The sequence below is a fragment of the Cupressus sempervirens genome, chromosome 10 (assembly GCF_028749045.1).
Source record: "Cupressus sempervirens isolate cs-2001-9-10 chromosome 10, ASM2874904v1, whole genome shotgun sequence".
Taxonomy (NCBI): Eukaryota; Viridiplantae; Streptophyta; class Pinopsida; order Cupressales; family Cupressaceae; genus Cupressus; species Cupressus sempervirens.
Window position 1 is genome coordinate 830,922,870 of NC_143127.1, and position 24,141 is coordinate 830,947,010.

Below are 24,141 nucleotides of genomic sequence, written 5' to 3' on the forward strand. Positions count from 1 at the left end.
AAAATCTATTATTTTTTCCGAATACCATTTATGAACAATTTTCCACATTACACAAGACAAAATATTTCTAACTACTCATCATTGGACGTACTCCTAGTTATAAAACTGACTTGAGAAAACCAACTCCCAACCAATACAAAACGGACTGACTTGGCATCTAATTAGTGACCCAAAATCAATAAAATAAGTTTAAAACACAATATATTGTGATTAATATATTTTGTATCTATTTTGCACCACAACCTATAAATGTACACACACCTTTACTTTTATAATGCTATAACTTTCATTGTCACTCAAGCAAGCACACAACTGCATCTGCCAACAGTATGCGTCTATGGTATTTTTCTTCCAAAATGTTTATTTAACCATGATAACATTCAAAATGAAACTTAAACCTTTTTTTTACTAAATAAATGAATTTGCATCCAACACCATGTATAAAGTGTCTTGTAGTTCTATTTTTGCGTACACTCCTACTAAACTTAACTGAATTTACGAAACTTACTTTCACATATCTCTCAACACAACTATATCACTATCCAAGTTCTATAAAATCTGTTATTTTTTCTGAATACCATTTATGAACAACTTTCCACATTGCACAAAACAAAATATTTCTAACTACTCATCATTGGACCTACTGCTAATTATAAAACTGACATGAGAAAACCAACTCCCAACCAATACAAAACGGACTGACTTGACATCTAATTAGTGACCCTAAATCAATAAAATAAGTTTAAAACACAATATATTGTAATTAATAGCACGATCCCTATAGCAGGGACCTTGGAGGCCTTCGTAATACTGACTGCAGGAGGTATAATTAAAGGTTGCCCTTGACTGAATACCTTTACATAAGAAGCGGCGACAATACTTGATGTTTGATATGCACTGGTAAAGTTGTTGCTCTTCTCCCTGCAAGTGCCTGAACCATCAACCATGATTGTAGATGCAATACAGTTGGGGTCCCTCAGGCAGTTCGTCCAACAATCAACATGGCCGAAGTAATATATCTCTAAATTTGTTTCTGACTGTAGTGGGTAAGACAACAACTTCGTATGATCCAATTGAACCATACTATGATTGTTGGGTTACTGTGCTATATCCTGCCGCCTCATGCATCCCTTAGTGCCATCATTTGGATCTGTGGACATTTAAGTGTAAACGCAGACCCCAAAATCTCCACACCATCCATAGAATTTGCACTGATCTTCCATAGCACTCCATCCCGGCCACCATCCGTCCATACGACCTCATAATTCCATGTTTTTTCGCAAAGTGATAGAAACCTTAAATTCAAATTCTATCTCCCAGATTGCTCTTCATCAGAAACAGAGGGAATAGATTAAACATCACACACTAAGTTTAATTTCTAGATCAAAAGTGTTAAATAGTCAAAGTTTACCTTTTGTTCCCAAGCTTAATTCTTCCCTTAGTATGTAATGTTTAAGAATGGTCCAAAGAACTTAAGACTTCCCCCTACCTTCACTGCTCCACCTGCTAGCATACCCTGCATTAGCATAGAAACATTAAATAATAATATTGGGATTGCCATGGTGGCTAACCGATTATGCAGTGTGCAATTCCAAGCAATCAATACTTGTCTTCTTTATATTGCTCTGATCGACTATACATGTCTATTGCTTCTCTTTTACTTCAGACTCCAGAGATTAACTATAAATATTTGTGCCTTCTCTTTCTATCTCTGGGATTAAGTTTGACTGAAGATATATTCTATCATCAAAACAAAACACGAGTCAAGGAGACATCATTGCAGTTGTGACTTGAAATCAACCAATACAAGTCTGATCCTCCTATCAGTATCAGTAGATTGACTCGACTGATTATTTTTGCTACAGTCAAAGCAAACCATATTGTTTATGTGAGTTTTTAAATTTAAAATACTATACGAATTAATTAAACATTTTCATCCGTAGAAAATTTGTGAAATTCACACTGCTCTAAACATTTAATAAAAATCTTTATAAATAATAATGCTCCTCTTATATACTAGAATAATAGACAAAATCCGACCCGAATCATCAACTGCTAGTAGACATCGTGGATGATTCAAGTCAGTAATAACATTGTCATTTACCTCTAAAATTCTAGCATTACTTGCCTCTATTTACCTTACGTATAAATAATTTATTTTCATTTTTAATATAATTTAATTTTTTAAATCAATAATATATATATATATCAAAGATGTTTTAGTATTTTATATTATATATCATTTCTGTGAGGCCTCATTCCAACCCATCATAGCATAGACATTCTCACTTGCATTTTGATATTCAGGTCCTTGATATGTTGACACTTATTTGATACTTAGACAGACAGTGGATTGTTTTATCTATTGATTTTGATATATTACCAGTGTTTTACATTTATGAGATGCATCAAGAACCTGATATTGTGTATGAAATGATCGAACACATATGGATGCAATTTTATAACATGTACTAGTCTATAATGTGATGCGGACATTAAATTAGATTATGATGATTTATGATATGTAGATAAATGATTATGGTGATTTATGATACACAGATAAATGTTAATTTGATTTTGATGATCTATGATATGTAAATAGTTGTTAATCTGATTATGATGGTTTATGATATGTAGATTTGATATTCTAACATCTTGGATGATTTATTTGAAATGATTAGGAAAAGGAATTTATTTTTAATTATGTTAATATGGCTTTCATAAAATTTAAAATTATGCATTTATTATATACATTTTATATGACTCCTTGGACTGCTGATGCTCGAGTTTGATGTGCAAGAAGTGGAACCATGGAATTTCTTGGAGGAAACAAGTTCCAAACCTATGTGAACATAGTTTAACCAAAGTGAATCTTTAGAAGATTCAAAAGCCTCATTATGAAAGTATTTGGTTTTGTAATTTAAGTTTTCTTGTATGAGGAAATGTTTAATCATAATTTAGATGCATTAAGGACATGTCATGGTGAAGTGTAATATATTTTAATGTGTCACTTAACACTTGTACTTGACAATGTGTTGATGACATGTCACCTAGAGTGTTGGTCACAGTCACTTAATCTTAGTCCTTTCCTTTTCTTCCAATTAATGTTCAAGTACACCCACTTGGGAGAGAGTGTTAGGATGGGTCATCATCGTGTTGATTTTCGAATTCAAGCTTGTCAGGGATATTAAGGGGCCTAATTGGGTTCCTAAAGTGTCATTTTATTGAAAATAAGCCACCCTAATGGTAGTATAACATATTAGGGGCCTAAACTCTACCATTTTAGTGATTAGCTAACTTAGGGGACCCCTTAAACAATGCCCTCTTGAACCAATTCGAAATTTGGGGTTTCCCCATGAGTGTACCCTCACCATCCCACTTGGTCAACTTTCTTATTTTGAAGGGGCAACAATGTAAGAAAGAGGAGGCTTGATGTTCCTACTAAAGAAAGGTGGTAGAGAGTCTTTTTAGAGGGGTGGTGACAAATTAGTGGGTGTTTACCCACTCTCTAAGTTTAGAGATAGTTTGGTTTTGGAGGGAGATTAAGGGAGCTCTACTACAACTATCATTGCCTTAGCTTGGACCAAGGTTGGTGTCTCAAAACATGCTTCTTTTCTTTCTTTCTTTTAGCATGGCAAAATAAATCTGCAAATGTGGAGGATTTGTCAATGAATCATGCATTGCATTGTGAATCTTACATTATGGACTTGACATGGTGTTGTGGAAATGTGAATGTGTTATGTACTCTTGAAGATTTTCTTTGGGTTTTGTTTTTTGCTTGATTTTCTTGTTTGAATGTGAGTGTCGAATGTGTTTCATGGGTGTGAAGACTTGGGGGTGATAAGTGGAAAATTGTGAAGAGAAAGCATGTATGTTGCAAGCCTTGCAGAGGCATTTTAATTTAATGTGTGTGAGTTGTATTGACATGGAAAATCTCTTCTTGGAAGAGCCCACCTTCACCCAATGTTCTTATGATTCCAATGGTGAATCAATGTGCAAGCCATAAGAGGGATTTGTTTTGTGTTATGTGTTTTATTCATGCAATGGAAACCGATGTATGTGTGTAACCCATTTGGATCTTCTTTCCCCTACTCGATGGGTGGCTTCATAGAAGCCTAGGATGGGAGGTGAGCCTCCATGGTTCCAAGTTTTGTGTTGTGTTACAGGTTTTGTGAAGATGGATCTCTTGGAGTTATTAGAGTTTATTCTTGGCAATGTGGAACCCAAGTGTGTGTATGGAGCTAGAAATCCTCTATGTCATCTCCAAATGTGTAGTGATATCAAGGCTTCATTATTATTTCATTGTGATGCAAAAGAGACTTGTTCATCAATGTATGTTGTTGAATATTGTGTAAGGATAATTTGAGAAATTGAACATGGTTACTTGTAAGAAAATATTTATTGTAAGTTTTTTATATTATGTGGTGTGATGTAATTTGGAGTATCATGCAATGAGACATTCCCTCTTATAGACCAATTGGTGAAGGTATTTCATATGGTTATGTTTCTTATGATATATTGATAGATGATTACATTATTGGTTTGTATGTTGTCAATTTTTTGATGGTCCTTTTATGTGTTACAAAATTCATAATTTTGGCTGCATGAAGATTGGTAGAATATGACTCATAAAGTGAAAATTAAATATGTAAATAGACTTCCATGGAATCCACCATAAGATGCAATAATTAATGTGTTAAGATTGATGTTAAAAATTGAAATATAAGCATCCTCTTTTAGCAAGAAGAACCATGGAGTATAAGACTTCATGATATAAAAGGCTTGAAAATGCATAAATTACTTTCTGGATTTTGTATGGGAGAGACAAATAAGTCTTCTCCCTAATACAGTCTAATATTTTAATACAATGAATATTCCTTGGATTCTTCCAAAAAGTTTCATGCAGGTCAATCCCCCTATCAAAATAATAATAATAATAATAAACTTGAGCTAAAACCAATGTACCTTAGACCCATATAAATCATGTGACCCTTAGGTCATCTTTTCTTGAAAACAATACATACATACATACATACATACATACATACCATTTACCATGCTAGATGGGACCCTTGACCACCCACTAGATAAAGGACTAAGTAGGAACATGACCCAAGGTCTAGGAATTCAAATGGGGTGAGTAGAGATTGGAGATTTGAATTAAGGAAGAAGTTGGGGTGGGGTACATGTAGTTTAGGATAGAAGTTAATGTTAGGACATAGAAGTTTGTTAAAGTTATGATTAGGGGATTATTTAAAATTAATATTTTATTGAATAATTGGGATTGTTGGGGAATGCATTTTAATGATTGAAGATATTAGGATTTAGGAAATTTCTTATTAAATAGGATTAGGAAAATATTTGAACTAAGGCAATTCAAGTTAAGAGTAATTGGTAATTAGATTATGAAGTATGAGTTAAGTATAAGGTAGAGGGTAGCTATGTTAGTAAATTATAAGTTAGTTTGTGAAATAGTGACTATATAGGAACTAAAAAAAAAGTGTAATTTAGTAATTAGATATAAATATATTTAGAATTTGCCCCCACTATGTATGTTAAGTAAGTGTTAAATTATATATATATATATATATATATATATATATATATATATATATATATATATATATATATATATATATATATATATATATATATATATATATATATATATATATATATATATATATATATATATATATATATATATATATATATATATATATATATATATATATATAATATGTTTAGTAATAATATTATTAAATGTTATTAATACATATAAATATATTAAATACAATATATTATTTTGTTTCTATTTAAAAATGAATAAATTGAGAGTATATAAATATAGTCTTAATATAAAATTCAACTCATCCTTCCATTTGCAAATTAGTGGAAAGTTTGTTAAACTTGTTAGTTAGTCAATATAGTCGAATGAGAATGAAAAGCTAGTAGTGGTTCCATAATAATGAAGGCATGTGTTAGAGGAGCAAGTTAAGATGGTTATTAAGGGTGGAAGATTCAGGATTCAATGATAGCCTTGTCTGATAGTAATTTTACATAATTAGTAAATAAAATAATTTTAAAAAATAATAATAATAATTAAATAAAATAAATAAAGGGATATGCATGACAAGTATATTTGAAATGAATGTCCTAGTAAATAATCTACACAATATCAAGATTTCATACATGAAACTAAAATATGAAAGAATGTGAAACATATATGACACATTATGGAGGGAAAAGATAATTTTAGGAATGCATTGTAATTGAGCACTAACAAAGATGGTAAATGATAGGGGGCAATATAATATTCAGCACTAACAAAGATGGTAAATGATAGGGGGCAATATAATATTCATGAAAATAATTAACTCTCTATATATAGTGTAGTGGTAATAGGTAACTTACTAACACTTTGTTGTAACCTTATAATGTCACATGTATACCTCCTATTCTAGCTCTTGCTCAACACTCTAGTTCATGTTCCAAGAAAAAAAAAATCGAAGTAAAATTCGATATGTTGACACCTAACTATAAAAAGAAACACACCCCTAGACTTTAACTTGAAAAACTAGCATCCTAACGCTAACATCTAAGGCCTGGTTAAAGTATCAACATAACTAGAAGTTGCTATGATATTACCTCCAACCCATGATTGAATTAATGATACCCTAGTATACTTTAGAAGCATGAATTTGTAAATCTCAAAACTCTTTGTAGTTTGATAGAATATATCAATTATACATAGCTACACGTGTATTATCCCTTGATGTATCTTTCAAAAAAAATAAAAAAATTGTTTGTTGTGTTTTGTTTCATAAATTTAGGACATGAAAATTTCAAACTAATGTCTTTTATAATGTTTATAAATAAAAGAATATTTTTATTTATTTTTAACTAATATACAAACTTTAATTTATATTACAACTTAAAACTAACTATAACAATGGCAAACCCTCATTCACCCTTCTCAAAACTATTGATCATGTATTTAACAATAACTTTTTAAAAGAAATTCATTATTGACTTAACTAAATTTGTAACTTTATTTGATCTTAAACCTCCTTTGACTCTTTATGATAAAGCTATTGGTACCAATAGATAAATCAAGAGAGTTCTTCCATTTATTAACGAATCACATAATACTATCAATTAAACCTCTTAACCATTTTTCTACTACTGCTTTAGTTATTACCTGAATATATTCTTCCTCTTTTAGATCCAAAAACATCATCAAAAATATTGAAGAAATGTTGAAACTCGACCAGTATCTATAGTGTATGTCATCCATTTGGAATAGGTCTTACATCACACTTTCTCAAAGTGTGACTTCAAAATAGCACATACGAAAGTCATTTGACGGTCAAGTGAGCCTGCGATTTTTATCATCCATTTTTCCAATTGATGCAGAGTGCAGCAAGAACTGTTTGTTTATAGATAGATATATCATTTTTCTATGGTCATCTAATTATGACGTGGTATTAGTCTCAAATTTTATGTAACACATGGGGGGATCATGATTGATCTTAATGTGAAGTGATTTCATCGGAATAGAAATCTTTTTATTCCTTTATTTATATACCAGATTACTTTTCTTCTGCTAGTTTAAAAAAATATTCTGTAAAAATACTAGGTTCCCTATATGTAGGCTAGGCTATGAAGGATTGTTGTCACTTAGGTTTGCACCCTTGTCCAAGGCCTATGTGCAAGGACAACCTAGTGAAACATGGAAACAACCTCCAAGCTGTGGGACTTGAACTGCGAGGTTGATTCTCTGGAGAAAGCCGGCTTCCTCTTACTATCAAGGCGCACCTATCTACTCTTGGAGAGGAAAAGGGAGAAGAAGAGCACAAAATCAAATCTACCTAGTCTAATCTAAGGAGGTGATGCACCAAAATAGAGTGTTCAGACTTCATTTCTTCCCATATATGCACTACAAAACCAAGACAACATTCAAAAGACATACACACCCAAGACTTATGTCAATCAATAACCACATACAGATCAGGAAACCAAATTGAATAACACAAGGAAAAGGATTTCACTTATATATTATCCAATAGGCCAAAAATAGACATAGTATGAAAGTCACAGATCTCAACAATACACCAATGAGAGGCAAGACAGATGCACATACACATCAATGGTTGAAGGAGATGATACAGAATGTTATACAACTCAGAGACATAGGGAATTTTACACTACAGACCTGCGAGCAGTAGTAGAGAAATCAGAAAAGGAGTCCCCCCTTGAAAAGATCACAAAATTTCCTTTATAGTTCAGGCATAACTGAGGATTTTTGCATTACATTTACTTCTCAACTACTGGCATTAACTTCTCACCCTAAAAATCCAATCAAAGATCTGGTGGTTTGAGTATCAAAAAATTTGATATTCCTCTGAGAAAGAGCCTAGAGAAGACAGAAATGGTACCATAACTGCACTCTGACCAAGTAGATGGATAGAGTGAGACAATGGAGTGTTTTTTCTATGTTTCGCATTCATTTTTGGTGGTCGAGATCGATCATGAAGATCAGATCGCACAACAAAATAGATCACCCTCATTTTTGGTTCATGAATCAGCGGGGGGTCAAAGAGTCACCCCAATTTCACAAGCCAACTGGGCCACGCGAACTAATCACTTCTTCTCGTTCTACCACCTGGGAAGTCCTCCATGGTTGACCGTCCTTATTGAACTAACTGCGCCACCCTTGAACTATCATTATTAACTGCGGCGATTACAACCTGACCGCGACGTTAACTGCCAGCCACTAATCGTCAACTTGGTCTGCCAGCAAGACACGTGTCATCAAGATGTTATGTCGCTATGGTAAAGATCGCACAACTCTACCATAGCAAGATAGCACCTTCCGTTGATCTGCTCTGATCTAACAATTGTGAAGACTCGTCATGCTCCATGCTGTCCTTACCCTGGGCCCATCATATCTGGCACCACCTCAGCAACCGCACCACACTTGAATAACACCTGGTAGTACCTGACTAACATACCCTAGTGAGACCTAGCCCCGCTGACACGTGGCGAAAGGGTGCCATGTTGCTATGGTAAAGATCGTGCAACTTCACCATGGCGACATGGCGCCTTCCGTCGATCTGATTTAATCCGATGGCAAGCAAGATATACTGCTCCTCAGTGCATCGATCAATAGAAACCGGCCACATACCAACCATCCGTATTTCCTGCGCCTCCAAACCTGGACCCACGAGGACACGTGTCCTCCAGGTGCCATGTCACTAACATAAAACTCGTGCGGCTTATCCATAGTGTGATGGCGCTTGCCATTGATCTCTGCAGATCCGACGGTGGAAATCTTAACCTTTGACTACACTAATCGCGCTAACTGTATTCTGACCTGACATACATGGCGGTTCCCCATTGGACTAACGAAGCACCACCTGGCAGACAAGGCACCAACCTAGAGGGTTCATACTGCCTCGACTCACTAAGTAGCTCTTCCTTGCAGATGTGGCATGTTCTGATTTGCTAGCATGGATCAAGGACCCTTCCAATTGGGCAATTGGAGTACGGAATGGGACCCAACTCATTTGCTTGAAGTTCCTGTCGCTAATCTTTTCTGTTGCCACAAACCTTGCCGTCGACATAGAGACTCACCATAGAATAACCTCCGACCAGCCGGGCGTTATGTTGGTATCAGAAAACTTGTGAGTTTTTTGATGGTGACATGGCGCCTTGCCACCATTTGAACTTTTTGGCTCATGAAAACTTACTGTCCATCATAAGACATTTCTGGTGACGCAACCTGCCCTTCAAACACCTTTTTTGTCGGGCGCTATGTCGCTATGAAGATTTTTTGGCCAACACACGATAGCGACATAGCGCCCACGGTGCCGTGAAACCGTTTTTGACCCACTGCTAACTTTTCTGACCCGTCGAAGAGTCTTGGATGAACTGCAAATTGGACCCACTGGACACGCGTCAACAGGACGCGATGTCACTAACATAAATCTCGCACAACTTCACCATAGCGAGACAACGCCCTCCATAGATCTTCCTCAGATCTAACGGTAGAGAACTTGCGAGCCGTAAAATATAACATAAGGCTTGGCATTAAAATAATACTAACTTTGGGAGTTAGCCGTTGGACGAGTTGAACATTTAAAATTTGAATCTTTGGCAGGTGAACAAAAGATAACATTTCTGGTGACTCACAGGGGACACAAGCCTACTATGTGTATGACCAGTGCTTGTGAACAATCCATTGGGCTATGGAGTCAAAAAATGGGTCTGTGCATACTGTGAAACCCTAACCCCTCCTGTGACAGATTAAAACATGAAAACCCTAGCTTTACAACTGCAACTGGAAACAAAAACAAAACTTCCTCTGCAACCTGAGACACCTCAAAATCTGCTACCTCACAGGGAGATGGTTGTGCTCGCGCACTTCTTGAAAAGCAAGAAACAACAGAAAAGAAACTAAACTACCTATATACAGGAATTCCTAAATTTTCACAAACAGGGCTTCAGATAGATCCCATTGACTGGAATGGGAAAAATCTCTCCATTGGGCCGGCTTAGCTGGAATGCATTAGCTTGTTTGCAACTAGCAATTAGATAGGGGCCATTCCATAGTGGGTCAAACTTGGAATGTCTTCCTGGTTTTGCTCGGTCTGAATCCCATTTGAGGAATAAATCTCCTTCTCTGAAGGTTCTAACCCTAGTCTTCTTATCAAAACTCCTTTTCATCTGCTGCTGATGTATCTCTAGGGTTTGCATAGCCTTATTTCTCTTTTCTTCTAATTCAATCAGCTCTACCATTCTTACTGACATGGCATTATCTTCAATCAATTCCAGCTGATGAGCCAACTAAAAGGATGGGAATTCCATTGAAATTGGGAGTCTGGCCTCCCTACCATATACCAGCACAAAAGGTGAATTCCCAACAGATCTCTTGGGTGTTATCCTATCAGCCCAGAGAGTAGTTCTTAATTTCTTATGCCAGACCCTCTAATTGTCTTCTATTGTCCTCTTCATGATCTTGATCAGATTCTTGTTGGAAGACTCAGCCAAACCATTACCCTGGGGATAATAATTTGATGATGTGCTCAGGTAGATATTGTGATTCATTGCCCATGCACAAATCTGGGTTCTAACAAAAGACCTAGTATTGTCCGAGATGATAGTAGAAGGAGCACTAAACCTAGATGCAATTCCATCAAGGAATTCAACAACTAATGGTTCTGTGGCATCCTTCAAGGCAACTACCTCTGTCCATCTAGTGAAATAATCAGTAGCAACCAAAATCCATTTATGACTTGCACTAGATGGAGGATTAATGGGGCCTATAAAATCCAACCCCCACTGGGTAAAGGGCTGATCCACCTGAATAGGACGAAGGGGGAGAGCTGCAAGCCTCTGTTTGCCTGAAAAGAAAGCACACTTCTCACATTTTCTCACATGTCCATAACAATCATGAAATAGAGATGGCCAATAATAACTAGCCCTCATGATCTTCATAGCGGTTGTTCTTGTAGAGAAATGGCCACCATTAGGGCCATCATGAAGTTCCTTAATCACCCTCTCAACCTGATCCCCTTCAATGCATCTCAACAGGGTCCCATTAAAATCCCTCTTGAATAGGATACCATCAATCACAACATCGAGAATGAACTGTAGTCTATATTGTCTTCTTTTGGCTCTATCCAATCCCTGAGGGTATCCATCCCCTGATAAGAAGCTCTTCATGTCATTTATCTAGCTCCTTGGACCATTAACATTTCCTTCCTCCTGCTGCTCTGTTACTACCATAGCAACCTCTTCATCTAAATCCTGGCTTGATAACATTTCTTTGCATAATCCTCTCCCTCTTACCATCTTGGTAATCTGAATATCAACATCATATTCCATTACCCTAGTGATGCATCCAGCTCTCTTTTCACTAATATCCTTGCTTAACAGGAAATCTTTTACACTGGCATGGGGCACCAACAAATGGATCTTATTGTGGGACAAGAGGTATTTGAATTTCTTCAAGGCTCTGATGACTACAAGGGCTTGCTTCTCTACATAATTGTACTTATCTTCATCTCCCTTGAGCCCTTCACTAAAGAAGGCTATGGGCTGATCCTCATCCTTGTCATTTGTTTGAGTCAAGACAACAGAGATACTTGACTCACCACCTAGAGTGTAGAGGATGAAATCTTTCTCAAAATTTGGGTTCATGAGAGTAGGGGCTGAGGCTATGGCTATCTTGATTTCTTCAAAACTCTCCTTCCCTTCCTTGGTCCATGAGAAGACCATACTTTTCTTAAGCATAGCTGTAAGAATTTTCACCATTGTAGCAAGATTAGGAATGAACCTTCTCACAAAATTTATTCTACCAAGGAAGCTTTGCAGCCCCTTCTTGTGTTTAGGAAGAGGAAGGGAAAGTATTGCCTTTGTTCTTTCTGGATCAATGGTCAGCCCATCCTCAGATACAATGTGTCCCAATAATTTTCCTTGGCTTGTAGCAAAGACACACTTGGCTGGATTAAGGGAAACCCCAAACTCTCTACATCTTAGAAATACCTATCTTAGATGATCAAAATGATCTTCTACATTTTTTGAATATACAGTTATATCATCAAGGTATACTAAGACAAACTTGTCAATTAATCTTTAGAAGGCCATCTCCATTGCCTTCTGAAATGTGGCACCTGCATTTGTTAGTCCAAATGGCATCTTGCAATAAGCATAGGTACCCCATTTAGTAGTGAATGATGTCTTATATCTGTCATATTCTTTAACCAACACTTGGTTATAACCAGAAAACCCATCAAGAAAAGAGAATCTCCTTGACCCACTGACCTTGGATAGAATTTGCTCCATGGAAGGGAAAGGATGGTGATTTTTAAGAGAAGCCTAATTAAGGTCTCTAAAGTCCACACACAGTTTGATTTCTCCATTTTTCATCCTTATAGGGACAAGGTTAGCTACCCATGACGAGTGTTTGATAGGAAATATTATATTAGCCTCTATCAACTTGGATAGTTCTTTTCTCATTAGAGGTTCAATCTTAGGATTTACTGGCCTCTGTTTTTTCCTTACTGGTTTAGCCTTATCAATTAAATCTATGGTATGCTGAAACAAACTAGGATCAAATCCTTTTAAGTCATCATATGTCCAAGAAAATACATCATTAAATTCTTGACATAAATGAATGAAGTTTTCTTGTTCAGTTTCAGAACATACCTTCCCCATATTCAAAAATTTTCCATCAGCAATTGTAACTGGGGCATAATCATCCTTTTCTGCAGCTAGATTCATCCCTTTGCCTCTTTTTTGATCATCAGGATTAAAGACACTCTCCAAGGTAATGAGACCCTTGGGCAACTTGTTAGAACTGAGGTGAATGATTTGATCACCATACTGGTCTTACAGTCTTGACTGGTTACTATCTGAGAATTCTGCCTCATTCTGCAAGAAACTCACAATTTGCTCATCAGAATCAAACACTTGCCAATGAGTGTTGTTGCCAGGGATAGCAGGCCTCACTACCACCTTTATTTGTTGCTTCTTTTCTTCCTCAAGTTTCCTTGGTACATCATAAGTTGCACCCACTGCTGCAAGTCTATTAGCATGTTTATTTTCTTTCCTAGGAATGCTCTGAATATTAAATGCATTGAAGCCCTCAAGAAAATCCCAGACTCTGTGTTTGTAAGACTTGAGCAGGCTATTTTTGGTGATATTGCGGTTTCTCATTTGGTTAACTATCAACTCACTATCCCCATATACTCTCAAGGCTTGAATGCCTCTCTTTTAGGCAAGTATGAGACCTTGAATCAAAGATTCATACTCGGCCACATTATTGGTGCAACTGAATTGGAGCCTAAAAGAGAAGTAGTATCTTATTTGTGCAGGAGAGATCAACATAACACCAGCCCCTGATCCATTTCTATTCCTTGAGCCATCAAAGTACATACTCCATGTTCCATTCATATCATCATTAGTCCCAATCAGATCAGGAACTTGAGCATCTTTCTCTATTATGCAATATGTACTAAGGCCTGTCTCAAGAGTCTCTATCATAGGCTCAAATTGATATGCATTTGCCCACTCATCCAAGAAGAAATCAAAAATCTCTGCTATGGAAGTGGCAGGCTCATTTACTATGTCATTTTCATCCATCTCTAGAATAGGGCAATTCATGTTGATGGGATTGGGGGTGTAGGATTCAGTGTGATGAAGGGCTTGAGGTTCTGCTCTACTTGTGGCATTGGCTCCATATCTAGTCTTAAATGACATATATGACCAATCAGCAGATATGAATCCACCAATTTGAGCAGTGAAGTCTCTTGAAAGATAGATGGCAAAATAGGGCTTGACTTCGACAACAGATATGTCTTGAATCATAGTGCAACCAGGGCATGCATGTAGGACCATCTCCACATTCCTAAGGATACCTATAGTTTTGATAGTACTACCATCTAATTGTAACACATCCCTAACAATGGGCTCATATTTCATTCCTAAAGCATCAGCAACACACGTAGGCATTACTGATCTACTAGCCCCTGAATCTATCATGCAATTGTGGACTAATTTGCCCCCTATAATCAAAGAAACATAGAATGGAGGAGGCCTAACCTTTTTATTTGTCTCCACATCCCCTGCTAGTTGTACTAGGCTTGTGGCACTCTCCATGATAGATGACCGATCCTTGGATTCAATCTTCTCTAATTCTTGCTGCAACATCCTCTTCTGCATTGGTATGGTAGCGACAACATCCCACATAGAAATATTCACATTGGTCTTCTTCATTTTCTCTACCACACTGAAAGGTGTATTAGGAACTTTGGTAGAAACTTTGGGAGCTGCACTTATAAGAGGTTGAGATGGGGCAACATAAGGATCACTTGCATCTTTCTTTCTAGAATCTTGCCTTTGCTGCTATGAAGTACTTGTTTCTTCATTTGCTGCATGTACATGAGGTTTAGCACTTGAAGCTGAGGCCTGCCTAGGAGAAGCACGGGTAGCATGTTCCATAGCTCTCTTCTTACTTCTAGTGTTATGAGCAATGGAATCCTGGTTTACATTACAATGCTCCCCAATCTGATGATTCATGAAAGAGCAATCATCACGTCCTTGAATATATGAGGCCTCCTTGGGATGATCCTCCTTGTATGATTGCTTTGTTGCAGGTTCTTGGTCAGTTAGGGCCAAATAAGATTCTGCCTTCTGGAAGATGCAATAGGTATAAGAATAGTTGCAGGAAGGACAAAAATCTTGATCTTGGGCCAAGTTATTTTTAGGGACTATAGCTCTGTTCTGATTTGAGCTTGAAGCAGACGCATGACTATTTTTCCTACCCTGATCAAAAGAGCTATTCCACTAATTAGGAGGCCTACCACCATTTGGAGCTTGATATTGCAATTGGGGAGGCTTGCCACCTTGAGCCTGCTGCCTTTCCAAGGCCACCAACTTGTTACACATTTTTTGTATCATAGAAAAACTATCCTCTAATCTCTTTCCTTGGTCCTTCAACTCCCTCCCATGCTCTTGCAACTTTTTATCCAGGGTCTTCTCTCTTTTATCAGTATTCAACACTAGACCTTGGAGCTTCTCTTTGAGTTCATCTATCCCATTTGAGGATGTAGAAGCTTGAGGGACCAGAGTAAGGGCTTGTGATGTAGAAGTTGTAGGAAGAGGGGCTATTGCTGGTTGGTGGTTGGGAACATCAAGAAAGAAAGGCATAGGGGGCCTTGGAGACAACTTTCCTCCTTGTATTAGGATGTTCTCAGCTTTTATAGCTATCTCATAAGCATTAGGCAAGGTATCTCCTCCCATAGTTTGGATTGTAGTGGCAATATCATTGTTAAAAGCTCTGAGGTAATGCAAGAAGGCATTACCAGGGGTAGGTTTCACTGTAGTAGGTATTCTATCCCATGTCTTTTGAAATCTATAGTTAAAATCAGTCATGCATTCATGGAGGGCCCTTTCTATAGTAGTCAGTTGCTCTAAAAGTGACAGATGGTCACTTCTATCATCAAAATGTTTGCATAATCATGATCCTAGTCCATCCCAATCAGTTATAGAACCATGAGCTAAGCCTCTATACCACTATAATGCTTTTCCTTTTAAAGATGAGGCTAGAAGTATGACAACAACGTCATCCTCTGTGATACCATGAATATTATAGACATTTGCTATTTCTTGGATATGCTCTAAGGGGGAGATGGAAGTTTCACTAGTAAAATCAGGTATACTTTTGAGTGCAGATACTGGTATATCATGTCTTTGGGCTAACAATAGAGGACTTCCACCATTAAAGGTGGCAAAAGCATGAACTCTTGGCTGTGCCATGTAAACAAGTGTTCTATTGATGAGTGTTGATGGCAATCTAGGCTGAGTTCGAACAGTAGGAGGAGTAGAGATAGATCTTATGGGTATATTAACTATTATTACACCCCTAACTGGTGATAATGAAGTTCTATTCCTCCTTTTTCTAGGATTTGAAAGGGAAAGCTCTTGATATTGAAATTTACCTCTAGAAGACGCCCTTGTTTCAACCTTGGGCATGTATTGCTGTAACTTTGGCCTGGAACCAGATTGTTGATGTTCAGAGTCGCCAAGTACTTTGAAGAATCAGCCTCTTGAAGGCTTGAATACTGAAGCCAACACTACCTCTTTAGCATTAATCTCTGGAAATCCTTCTTCTTGACACCAGTAGACTTTAAATTTTTTTGAAAGGTGTCCCACCAGGCATGCCAAAAATTGTTGTCACTTAGGTTTGCACCCTTGTCCAAGGCCTATGCACGAGGACAACCTAGTGAAACATGGAAACAACCTCCAAGCTGTGGGACTTGAACTGCGAGGTTGAGTCTCCAGAGAAGGCCGACTTCCTCTTACTATCAGGGCTCACCTATCTACTCTCAAAGAGGAAAAGGGAGAAGAAGAGCACAAAAGCAAATCTACCTAGTCTAATCTAAGGAGGTGATGCACCAAAATAGAGTGTTTAGACTTCATTTCTGCCCATATATGCACTACAAAACCAAGATAACATTCAAAAGACATACACACCCAGACTTATGTCAATCAATAACCACATACAGATCAGGAAACCAAACTGAATAACACAAGGAAAAGGATTTCACTTATATATTATCCAATAGGCCAAAAATAGACACAGTATGCAAGTCACAGATCTCAACAATACACCAATGAGAGGCAAGACGGATGCACATACACATTGATGGCTGAAGGAGATGATACAGAATGTTATATAGCTCAGACACACAGGGAATTTTACATTGCAAACTTGTGAGCAGTAGCAGAGAAATCAGAAAAGGAGTCCCCCCTTGAAAAGATCACAAAATTGCCTTTATAGTTCAGGCATAACTGAGGATTTTTGCATTACATTTACTTCTCAACTACTGGCATTAACTTCTCACCCTAAAAATCCAATCAAAGATCTGGTGGTTTGAGTATCAAAAAATCTGATATTCCTCTAAGAAAGAGCCTAGAGAAGATAGAAACGGTGCCATAACTATGCTCTGACCAGGTAGATGGATCGACTGAGACGGTGGAGTGTTTTTTCTATGTTTCACATTCATTTCTGGTGGTCAGGATTGATCATGAAGATCAAATCGCACAACAAAATAGATCACCCTCGTTTTTGGTTCATGAATCAGTGGGGGGTCAGAGAGTCAACCCAGTTTCACAAGCCAACTGGGCCACGCGGGCCAATCACTTCTTCTCGTTCTGCCACCTGGGAAGTCCTCCATGGTTGACCCTCCTTATTGAACTAACCGTGCCACCCTCGAACTGTCATTATTAACTACGACAATTACAACCTGACCACGACGTTAACTGCCAGCTGCTAACCATCAACTTGGTCTGCCAGCAAGACACGTGTCATCAAGACGTTATGTCACTATGGTAAAGATCGCACAACTCTACCATAGCGAGACAACACCTTCCATTGATCTACTCTGATCTGACGATCATGAAGACTCATCATGCTTCATGCTATCCTTACCCTGGGCCCATCATATCTGGTGCCACCTCAGCAACCGCACCAGACTTGAATGACACCTGGCAGTACCTGACTGACATACCCTAGTGAGACCTAGCCCCGCTGACACATGGTGAAAGGGTGCCATGTCGCTATGGTAAAGATCGTGCAACTTCACCAGGGCGACATGGCACCTTCCGTCGATCTGACTTAATCCGATGACAAGCAAGATATACTGCTCCTTAGTGCATCGATCAATAGAAATCGGCGACGTACCAACCATCCGTATTTCCTGCACATCCAAACCTGGACCCATGAGGACACGTGTCCTCCAAGCGCAATGGCACTAACATAAAACTCGTGCGGCTTATCCATAGTGTGATGGCGCCTGCCATTGATCTCTGTAGATTTTACGGTTGAAATCTTAACCTTTGACTGCACTGGCCACGCTGACTATATTTTGACTTGGCATACGTGGTTGTTCCCCATTGGACTAACGAAGCACCACCTGGCAGACAAGGCACCAACCTGGAGGGTTCGTACTGCCTCGACTCACTGAGTAGCTCTTCCTTGCAGATGTGGCATGTTCTGATTGGCTAGTGTGGATCAAGGACCCTTCCAACTAGGCAATCGGAGTACGAAATGGGACCCAACTCATTTGCCTGAAGTTCCTACCGCTGATCTTTTTCGTTGTCGCGAACCTTGCCACCGACACAGAGACTCACCATAGAACAACCTTTGACCGGCCGGGTGCTATGTCGCTATCAAAAAACCTGTGAGCTTTTTGATGGCGACATGGTGCCTTGCCGCCGTTTGAACTTTTCGGCTCATGAAAATTGACTGTCCACCGTAAGACATTTTCATTGACGCAACTTGCCTGCCGAACACCTTTTCCGTGGGGCGCTATGTTGCTATGAAGATTTTTCGGCCAACACATGATAGTGACCTAGCGCCCACGGTGCCATGAAACATTTTTCGACCCGGCGCTAACTTTTTCGACCCGCCGAAGAGTCTTGGACGACCTACAAACTGGACCCACCGGACATGCGTCAACAGGACACGATGTCACTAACATAAATGTCACACAACTTCACCATAGCGAGACATCACCCTCCGTAGATCTTCCTCAGATCTTATGGCAGAGAACTTGCGGGCCACAAAATATAACATAAGGCTTGGCATTAAAATAATGCTAACTTTGGGAATTAGCCGTTGGACGAGCCAAATGTTTAAAATTTGAATCTTTGGCGGGTGAACAAAAGATAACAAGGATCAAAATCGCTTGAAAGCTTTGAATGGTTATTTATTAACTTCCATATCAATGTTGGCAGATATAAATTTCTCCACTAGCCCATCGTTTCTCCACCGTCCACAGCCTACACTTCATCGTTAATAGTAGACAAGCAGCCACACATAGTTTCCTAGAGTTGTTTGACCTTGAGCCTCCAACTGTCATAGCTGCCCATATTCAATGAAAAATATTAATGTAATATTATGTCCAACTCCAGCCATCCAAACATACTATTATATTAATATTGTAATCTATAAATTGAGTGTATTTGTAATAGAATGACAAAGCTCATTTTGGATTTCTCTCATCTCTTCTAGTTTCTCTGTTATGTTATATTGTAATTTTCATCAATGTAGACATTGTGGAGACATGAGTTGGTGATGTGACAATAATATTTTATTTTCTTTGTTTGGGTTGCAAGCTAATCTTTGAACTATTAGAAAGGCATTGGTTATGGGTATATACCTATCTAATCTACTTTTATGGGTAGGCATTTGAGATTACATTAACACCTCCTTTTTTCTTCTCGCTCCCTTCAATATTCAATCCTTCAATTGCTCACATGCAACAAGACTAAATAGTCAAAAGTAAAATTGGAATAGAAATAGGTTACTCAAATTCTATCTATTTAGGTGGAATTGGAAATGTTCATTTTTGGGTTAAAATTGGAATACATATTTCTATTCTTAGTTTCAACTTGGTGCACCTAAATAGAGGATTTAAGATTTTTGGAATTTTCATATGCCTATTCTAGTCTAACTCTCGCTATCAAACAAAGTATCTGATGTGATGATAAATTTGATGTGTGAAAAATTTATCAACCTAACATTTTGTTATCTACAACAATTTATTCATAACTTTGATAGACTATTCATAGACAATTGAAAAATTAACTAATTTAGAATAGCTAAGTGACCAAAAAATCAATGCTAAATTCATTGGTTTACCCTATTTCAACTCTATTTGAAGAGGATTTTAGGATTGTATGAAAATATCGACAAAATAAATTTTTCAAGAGATCAGTTATTAATTTGCATTACATTGGGAGAGGTTGCCAATTTGAATGAAATTGTTTCACTTATAAATTTGCAATATATTTTGTAGTATTAATCTTTATTTCCTATCAAAATGTTATAGGAGTTAAAATATATGTTAATATTTATTTATAGCAATATTTATAGAAACATCAATGATATTTAATTTGATAATTTCAATCACATGCAATGCCAAAGTGTCATATGGGTTTCAAATTTTTTTAAAGAATTTGATGTCTCATTTGAAAATCTTTATGACTTTTTTGAAGAACCTAAAAATGAAGATAATGCATAACTTCAAAATAGATCATAATAGATCATCTATTTAATAAGGCAATAGGTGATTTTACTTTAAAAAGGGGGAATATGTGTAGTATTTTAGGTTAAGTGGAGATATTTTCTTAGTAGGAGGTTCTTTGTTTAAAGTATTTTGATATAATTTTTTTTTTAATGATCAGTTTACAAATAAGATTAATAATTTTTTAAAAAAAAAATTACTAGTAAATAAGTAGATATTTTCATATTAATTGTGAAAGAAAAATGTTTGATGATATTTTAGCTTGTCAATATGTATAACATATTTACAATAAGAAGAACAAATAAGATAGATAAATATAAGAAAATAATAATGTTGATATGAAAATAAAAGGTATCAAGGAAACATTGGTCTCCAAGAAACAATCAATCAATGCATTGCTTTTATAACAATTAATATAAAGAATAAATTCTCATAGTTAAATATTTTCTTAGGAGAAATGAGAGATTAACTTTTAAATTTTGGATTGAAATAGAAATCATAGTTTTGCAAGAGATAATCCTTGATTTCTTGATTGAAGTTTTTGATGCATGTGTATTTGATGTTTTCATTTTATGTGAATTTGAAATTTTTTATTTGTGTATATTTGAGAAAGTAAAGAGATACCCTACCATTCTATAGGCTATATGAAAATAAGATTCTCATTACCCATTCTCAAAAATCATCCTTCAAGTTTAGAACAAAATTCTTCCACAACCATCCTTGAGTTCCAACACTCATGTTGACTTATATAAAAGCCCAAAAATTCATAAAGAACTAATAACATCTCACATCCACTAACAAATATAGATACTCAAACATATAATCACCACTTATTATTGCCTCATTACAATAAATTTAATTTTTATCTAATGATAATAAATAATTCCATGTCACTAACCTCACATGAAGTAGTTATAAATCCATGTTGTCCTTTTACAAATGCTATGAAACCTTCAAGCATCTACTTTATCCCTAATTTAGGACTACTTAATTTTTTATGATTTCTTTTGGCTTTTAAAATTCAACCCTTTTTCCTCACCTATTTAATTATTGTGTTGGACTAGCTTAGAATTGTTAGAGACTTCTTCTATATTTAACTTTGTATTAAAAGAAATTGAGATTTACAAAGATACATTTTTATCTTTTTCAATAAGTCTTTATTGACATGTATTTTTTAAATTAAATTGTGAATTTCTTTAATGCTATATGCCTTGTTTCCTCTATGAAAAGCTTGATAAGGGCATAGTCATAATGATTGCAGATCATAGTCAAGTTTACCATAGCTCCCCTCCACTTCACCATAGTACTAACGAACTCACATGTCTTCTTTTGCTTACAATCATATCATAAGATAATTCTAGATTATAAAACATTTGAAAAAAAATCTTGAACTTACCTTGTTCTTACATAAGGAATATTTAATTTATCTATTGATAATAATACCACAGTCACAAACTTAGAAAAGATTTATATGGAGTCCTCTCAAATTATCGAGGCAACTATAAAGAACATAATCAACCACAACCACTAGTTTTGTAACTCTTGCGCATAATTAGCAGTTCATCTACATATTATTTTTGTCGATATTATCATCTGAAGATGTCTAATTTCGACTGCAAATAACAATTCCATTCCTTTTATATAATGATATACAAAGATTCATTTCAAAATAATATAATAAACACTTACAGAGTAAATAACAAATGATCAACTCGTCTACGCAAAAGCATTCACAATCATGGAGGCATAAGCCCAAATATGAATGTTTTTACATTCAAAATCATTTATTTACATCTTTCCGTTCTGAACTGTATCTCTCAATTCAAAATTTTCGTATACAGACATTCGCAACTGTATACATTCCTAATTGCTTACTTTAACTTCCTTCGGCTTACACTTGGGCAGCTTTTTCTGTCAAAACCATTGGCCAATGTATCTTTGGCGCATTATTGCTCTTTATATTACATCGTTTCAATCCTCTTGCATTCTCCATTACAGCCTTACATCTGCAATTTCACTGATATCCTGCTTGCACCATTTTGTGCAATGAACACCACTAATTTTACACATCATACGTAGACGAGAATGGAGCAAATTTGCTTAAATGTTACCGGAGAAGAGAAAATATCCACCTGCAAAACAATTCAAAAGATCCAATTGTTTATCAAGCCTTCTCAGATTTAAGTATATTCTTTAATATGTATTCCACTCATTATTCAGAACATATTTACCTCATCCGCGCCTCTGGTTTTATCCCTCATAAAGTCTCCCCGAGGCCTCACTTTAATCTCGCAATCCACCAAAATCTGCAGAAATTTCATGAATCCCACAAGAATTATTATTCAAAATCCCACAAAGTTACTCGATATCTACACGTGCCATTCACAGTAAACAACAAATCTGATGATAAGAACTATTAAGGAATAAAAACTAAACCAAGCGAAGTTTGAAACATATATGCCTTAAGTTTAGGTGAATTTATTCCAACAAATCTTAGTCCCGCTTCAACATCCCCAGTTATACGCATCTCAAGCCGATGATTTACTGTAATATCTCTCATAAGTTTCAAAGTGGGGTTCTGCTGAATATTAAGCCTTTTCACCACAAACTGAGCCTGAAGAGTTGTATTGCTGTGAGAAGGTTGATAAAAGGCTGGGATGGTGGCAAAGCCCATGGGTATTCCTCTGTACATCACAAAAAACTTTGAAGGCTTGTATTTGAGTCCCACCTTGTTGGGATTCATGGCAGTAAAAATCATGGTGATGTTCATGGTGAGATAGATTGCCATGTCTGAAAGAGTCGGAGGTTCGATGCTCAGGGACTCCATCTGAGCGTACTGTAAGGAAAATTCAGGCTTCTTGGGCTTCAAGACAAAGACGAAAAGAATGGCAATGACTGATATAATGATTAAGATTGCAAGGAGTACAGTTATAACGCAGCAGGTGCATCGCTTGCAGGAAATACGAGAAACATAGTTATTATCTGACTCTTGTTCTCTAAATGATCCTGCATAAGCACGATTGTACGGGGACAATTTCGAATCCATTGATTGCATCTGTTGTTCCTTTTTAGGTCTTTTTTTCCCCCTCTTTCTGAATTTCGCATTGCATTCATTGGAAAGGTATTATTCTCTCGGGGATTTATTGCCATATTTTGTTTGATATGCAAGTTTTAAATACTTTACTTGAAAAAATAAGCAACTGGTTCTCCTCTAGGCTTTCTCTTCGTTTCCGACCAAGTATATTCATGTTCTCGAATGTTGGCAAAGTGTTCGAGTTAGCCGCCAGTATTTCGTTGTAAGGCTTTATTCCTTACGTCAAACGAGTGGAAATAGCAATGTTCGAGTCGAATTCACGCAGCACGCAGATTGGAATTTGGTGGAAAGCATTTGTTTGTGAGAAAGTAAATTACTTTTCGAAATTAACGAAGACTCTTGACGCTGTCCAACGCGTTCTTTTAGAACTAATGCTAAACTGCTAGTGCTAAGAAAGAATTTCGTAACGTATGGATAAAGTAAGAAAATAAAGCATTCGTCATGAATAAA

General features: G+C 36.6%; 1 protein-coding gene across 1 annotated transcript; it reads right to left on the minus strand.

Annotated features, from left to right (window-relative positions):
* Positions 1 to 22,232: 22,232 nt before the first annotated feature.
* LOC149536544 (uncharacterized) lies at positions 22,233 to 23,696 on the minus strand. Its single transcript, XM_089805040.1, has 3 exons — positions 23,059 to 23,696; positions 22,829 to 22,903; positions 22,233 to 22,729 (listed from the first exon to the last, which is right to left on the minus strand). The coding sequence occupies exons 1-3, from the start codon at positions 23,650 to 23,652 to the stop codon at positions 22,667 to 22,669; spliced, it is 732 nt and encodes a 243-aa protein (XP_089661166.1). The 5' UTR covers positions 23,653 to 23,696; the 3' UTR covers positions 22,233 to 22,666.
* Positions 23,697 to 24,141: the final 445 nt, after the last annotated feature.

What these genes read in the sequence shown, in the direction of transcription:
- LOC149536544 (XM_089805040.1), bottom strand. Translation starts at nt 23,652, where the DNA reads ATGCAATCAATGGATTCGAAATTGTCCCCGTACAATCGTGCTTATGCA. An exon ending in TAAATTCACCTAAACTTAAG is followed by an intron (nt 22,904 to 23,058) that starts GCATATATGTTT and finishes AAATTTCTGCAG; the next exon opens with ATTTTGGTGGATTGCGAGAT. An exon ending in AAACCAGAGGCGCGGATGAG is followed by an intron (nt 22,730 to 22,828) that starts GTAAATATGTTC and finishes ATTGTTTTGCAG; the next exon opens with GTGGATATTTTCTCTTCTCC.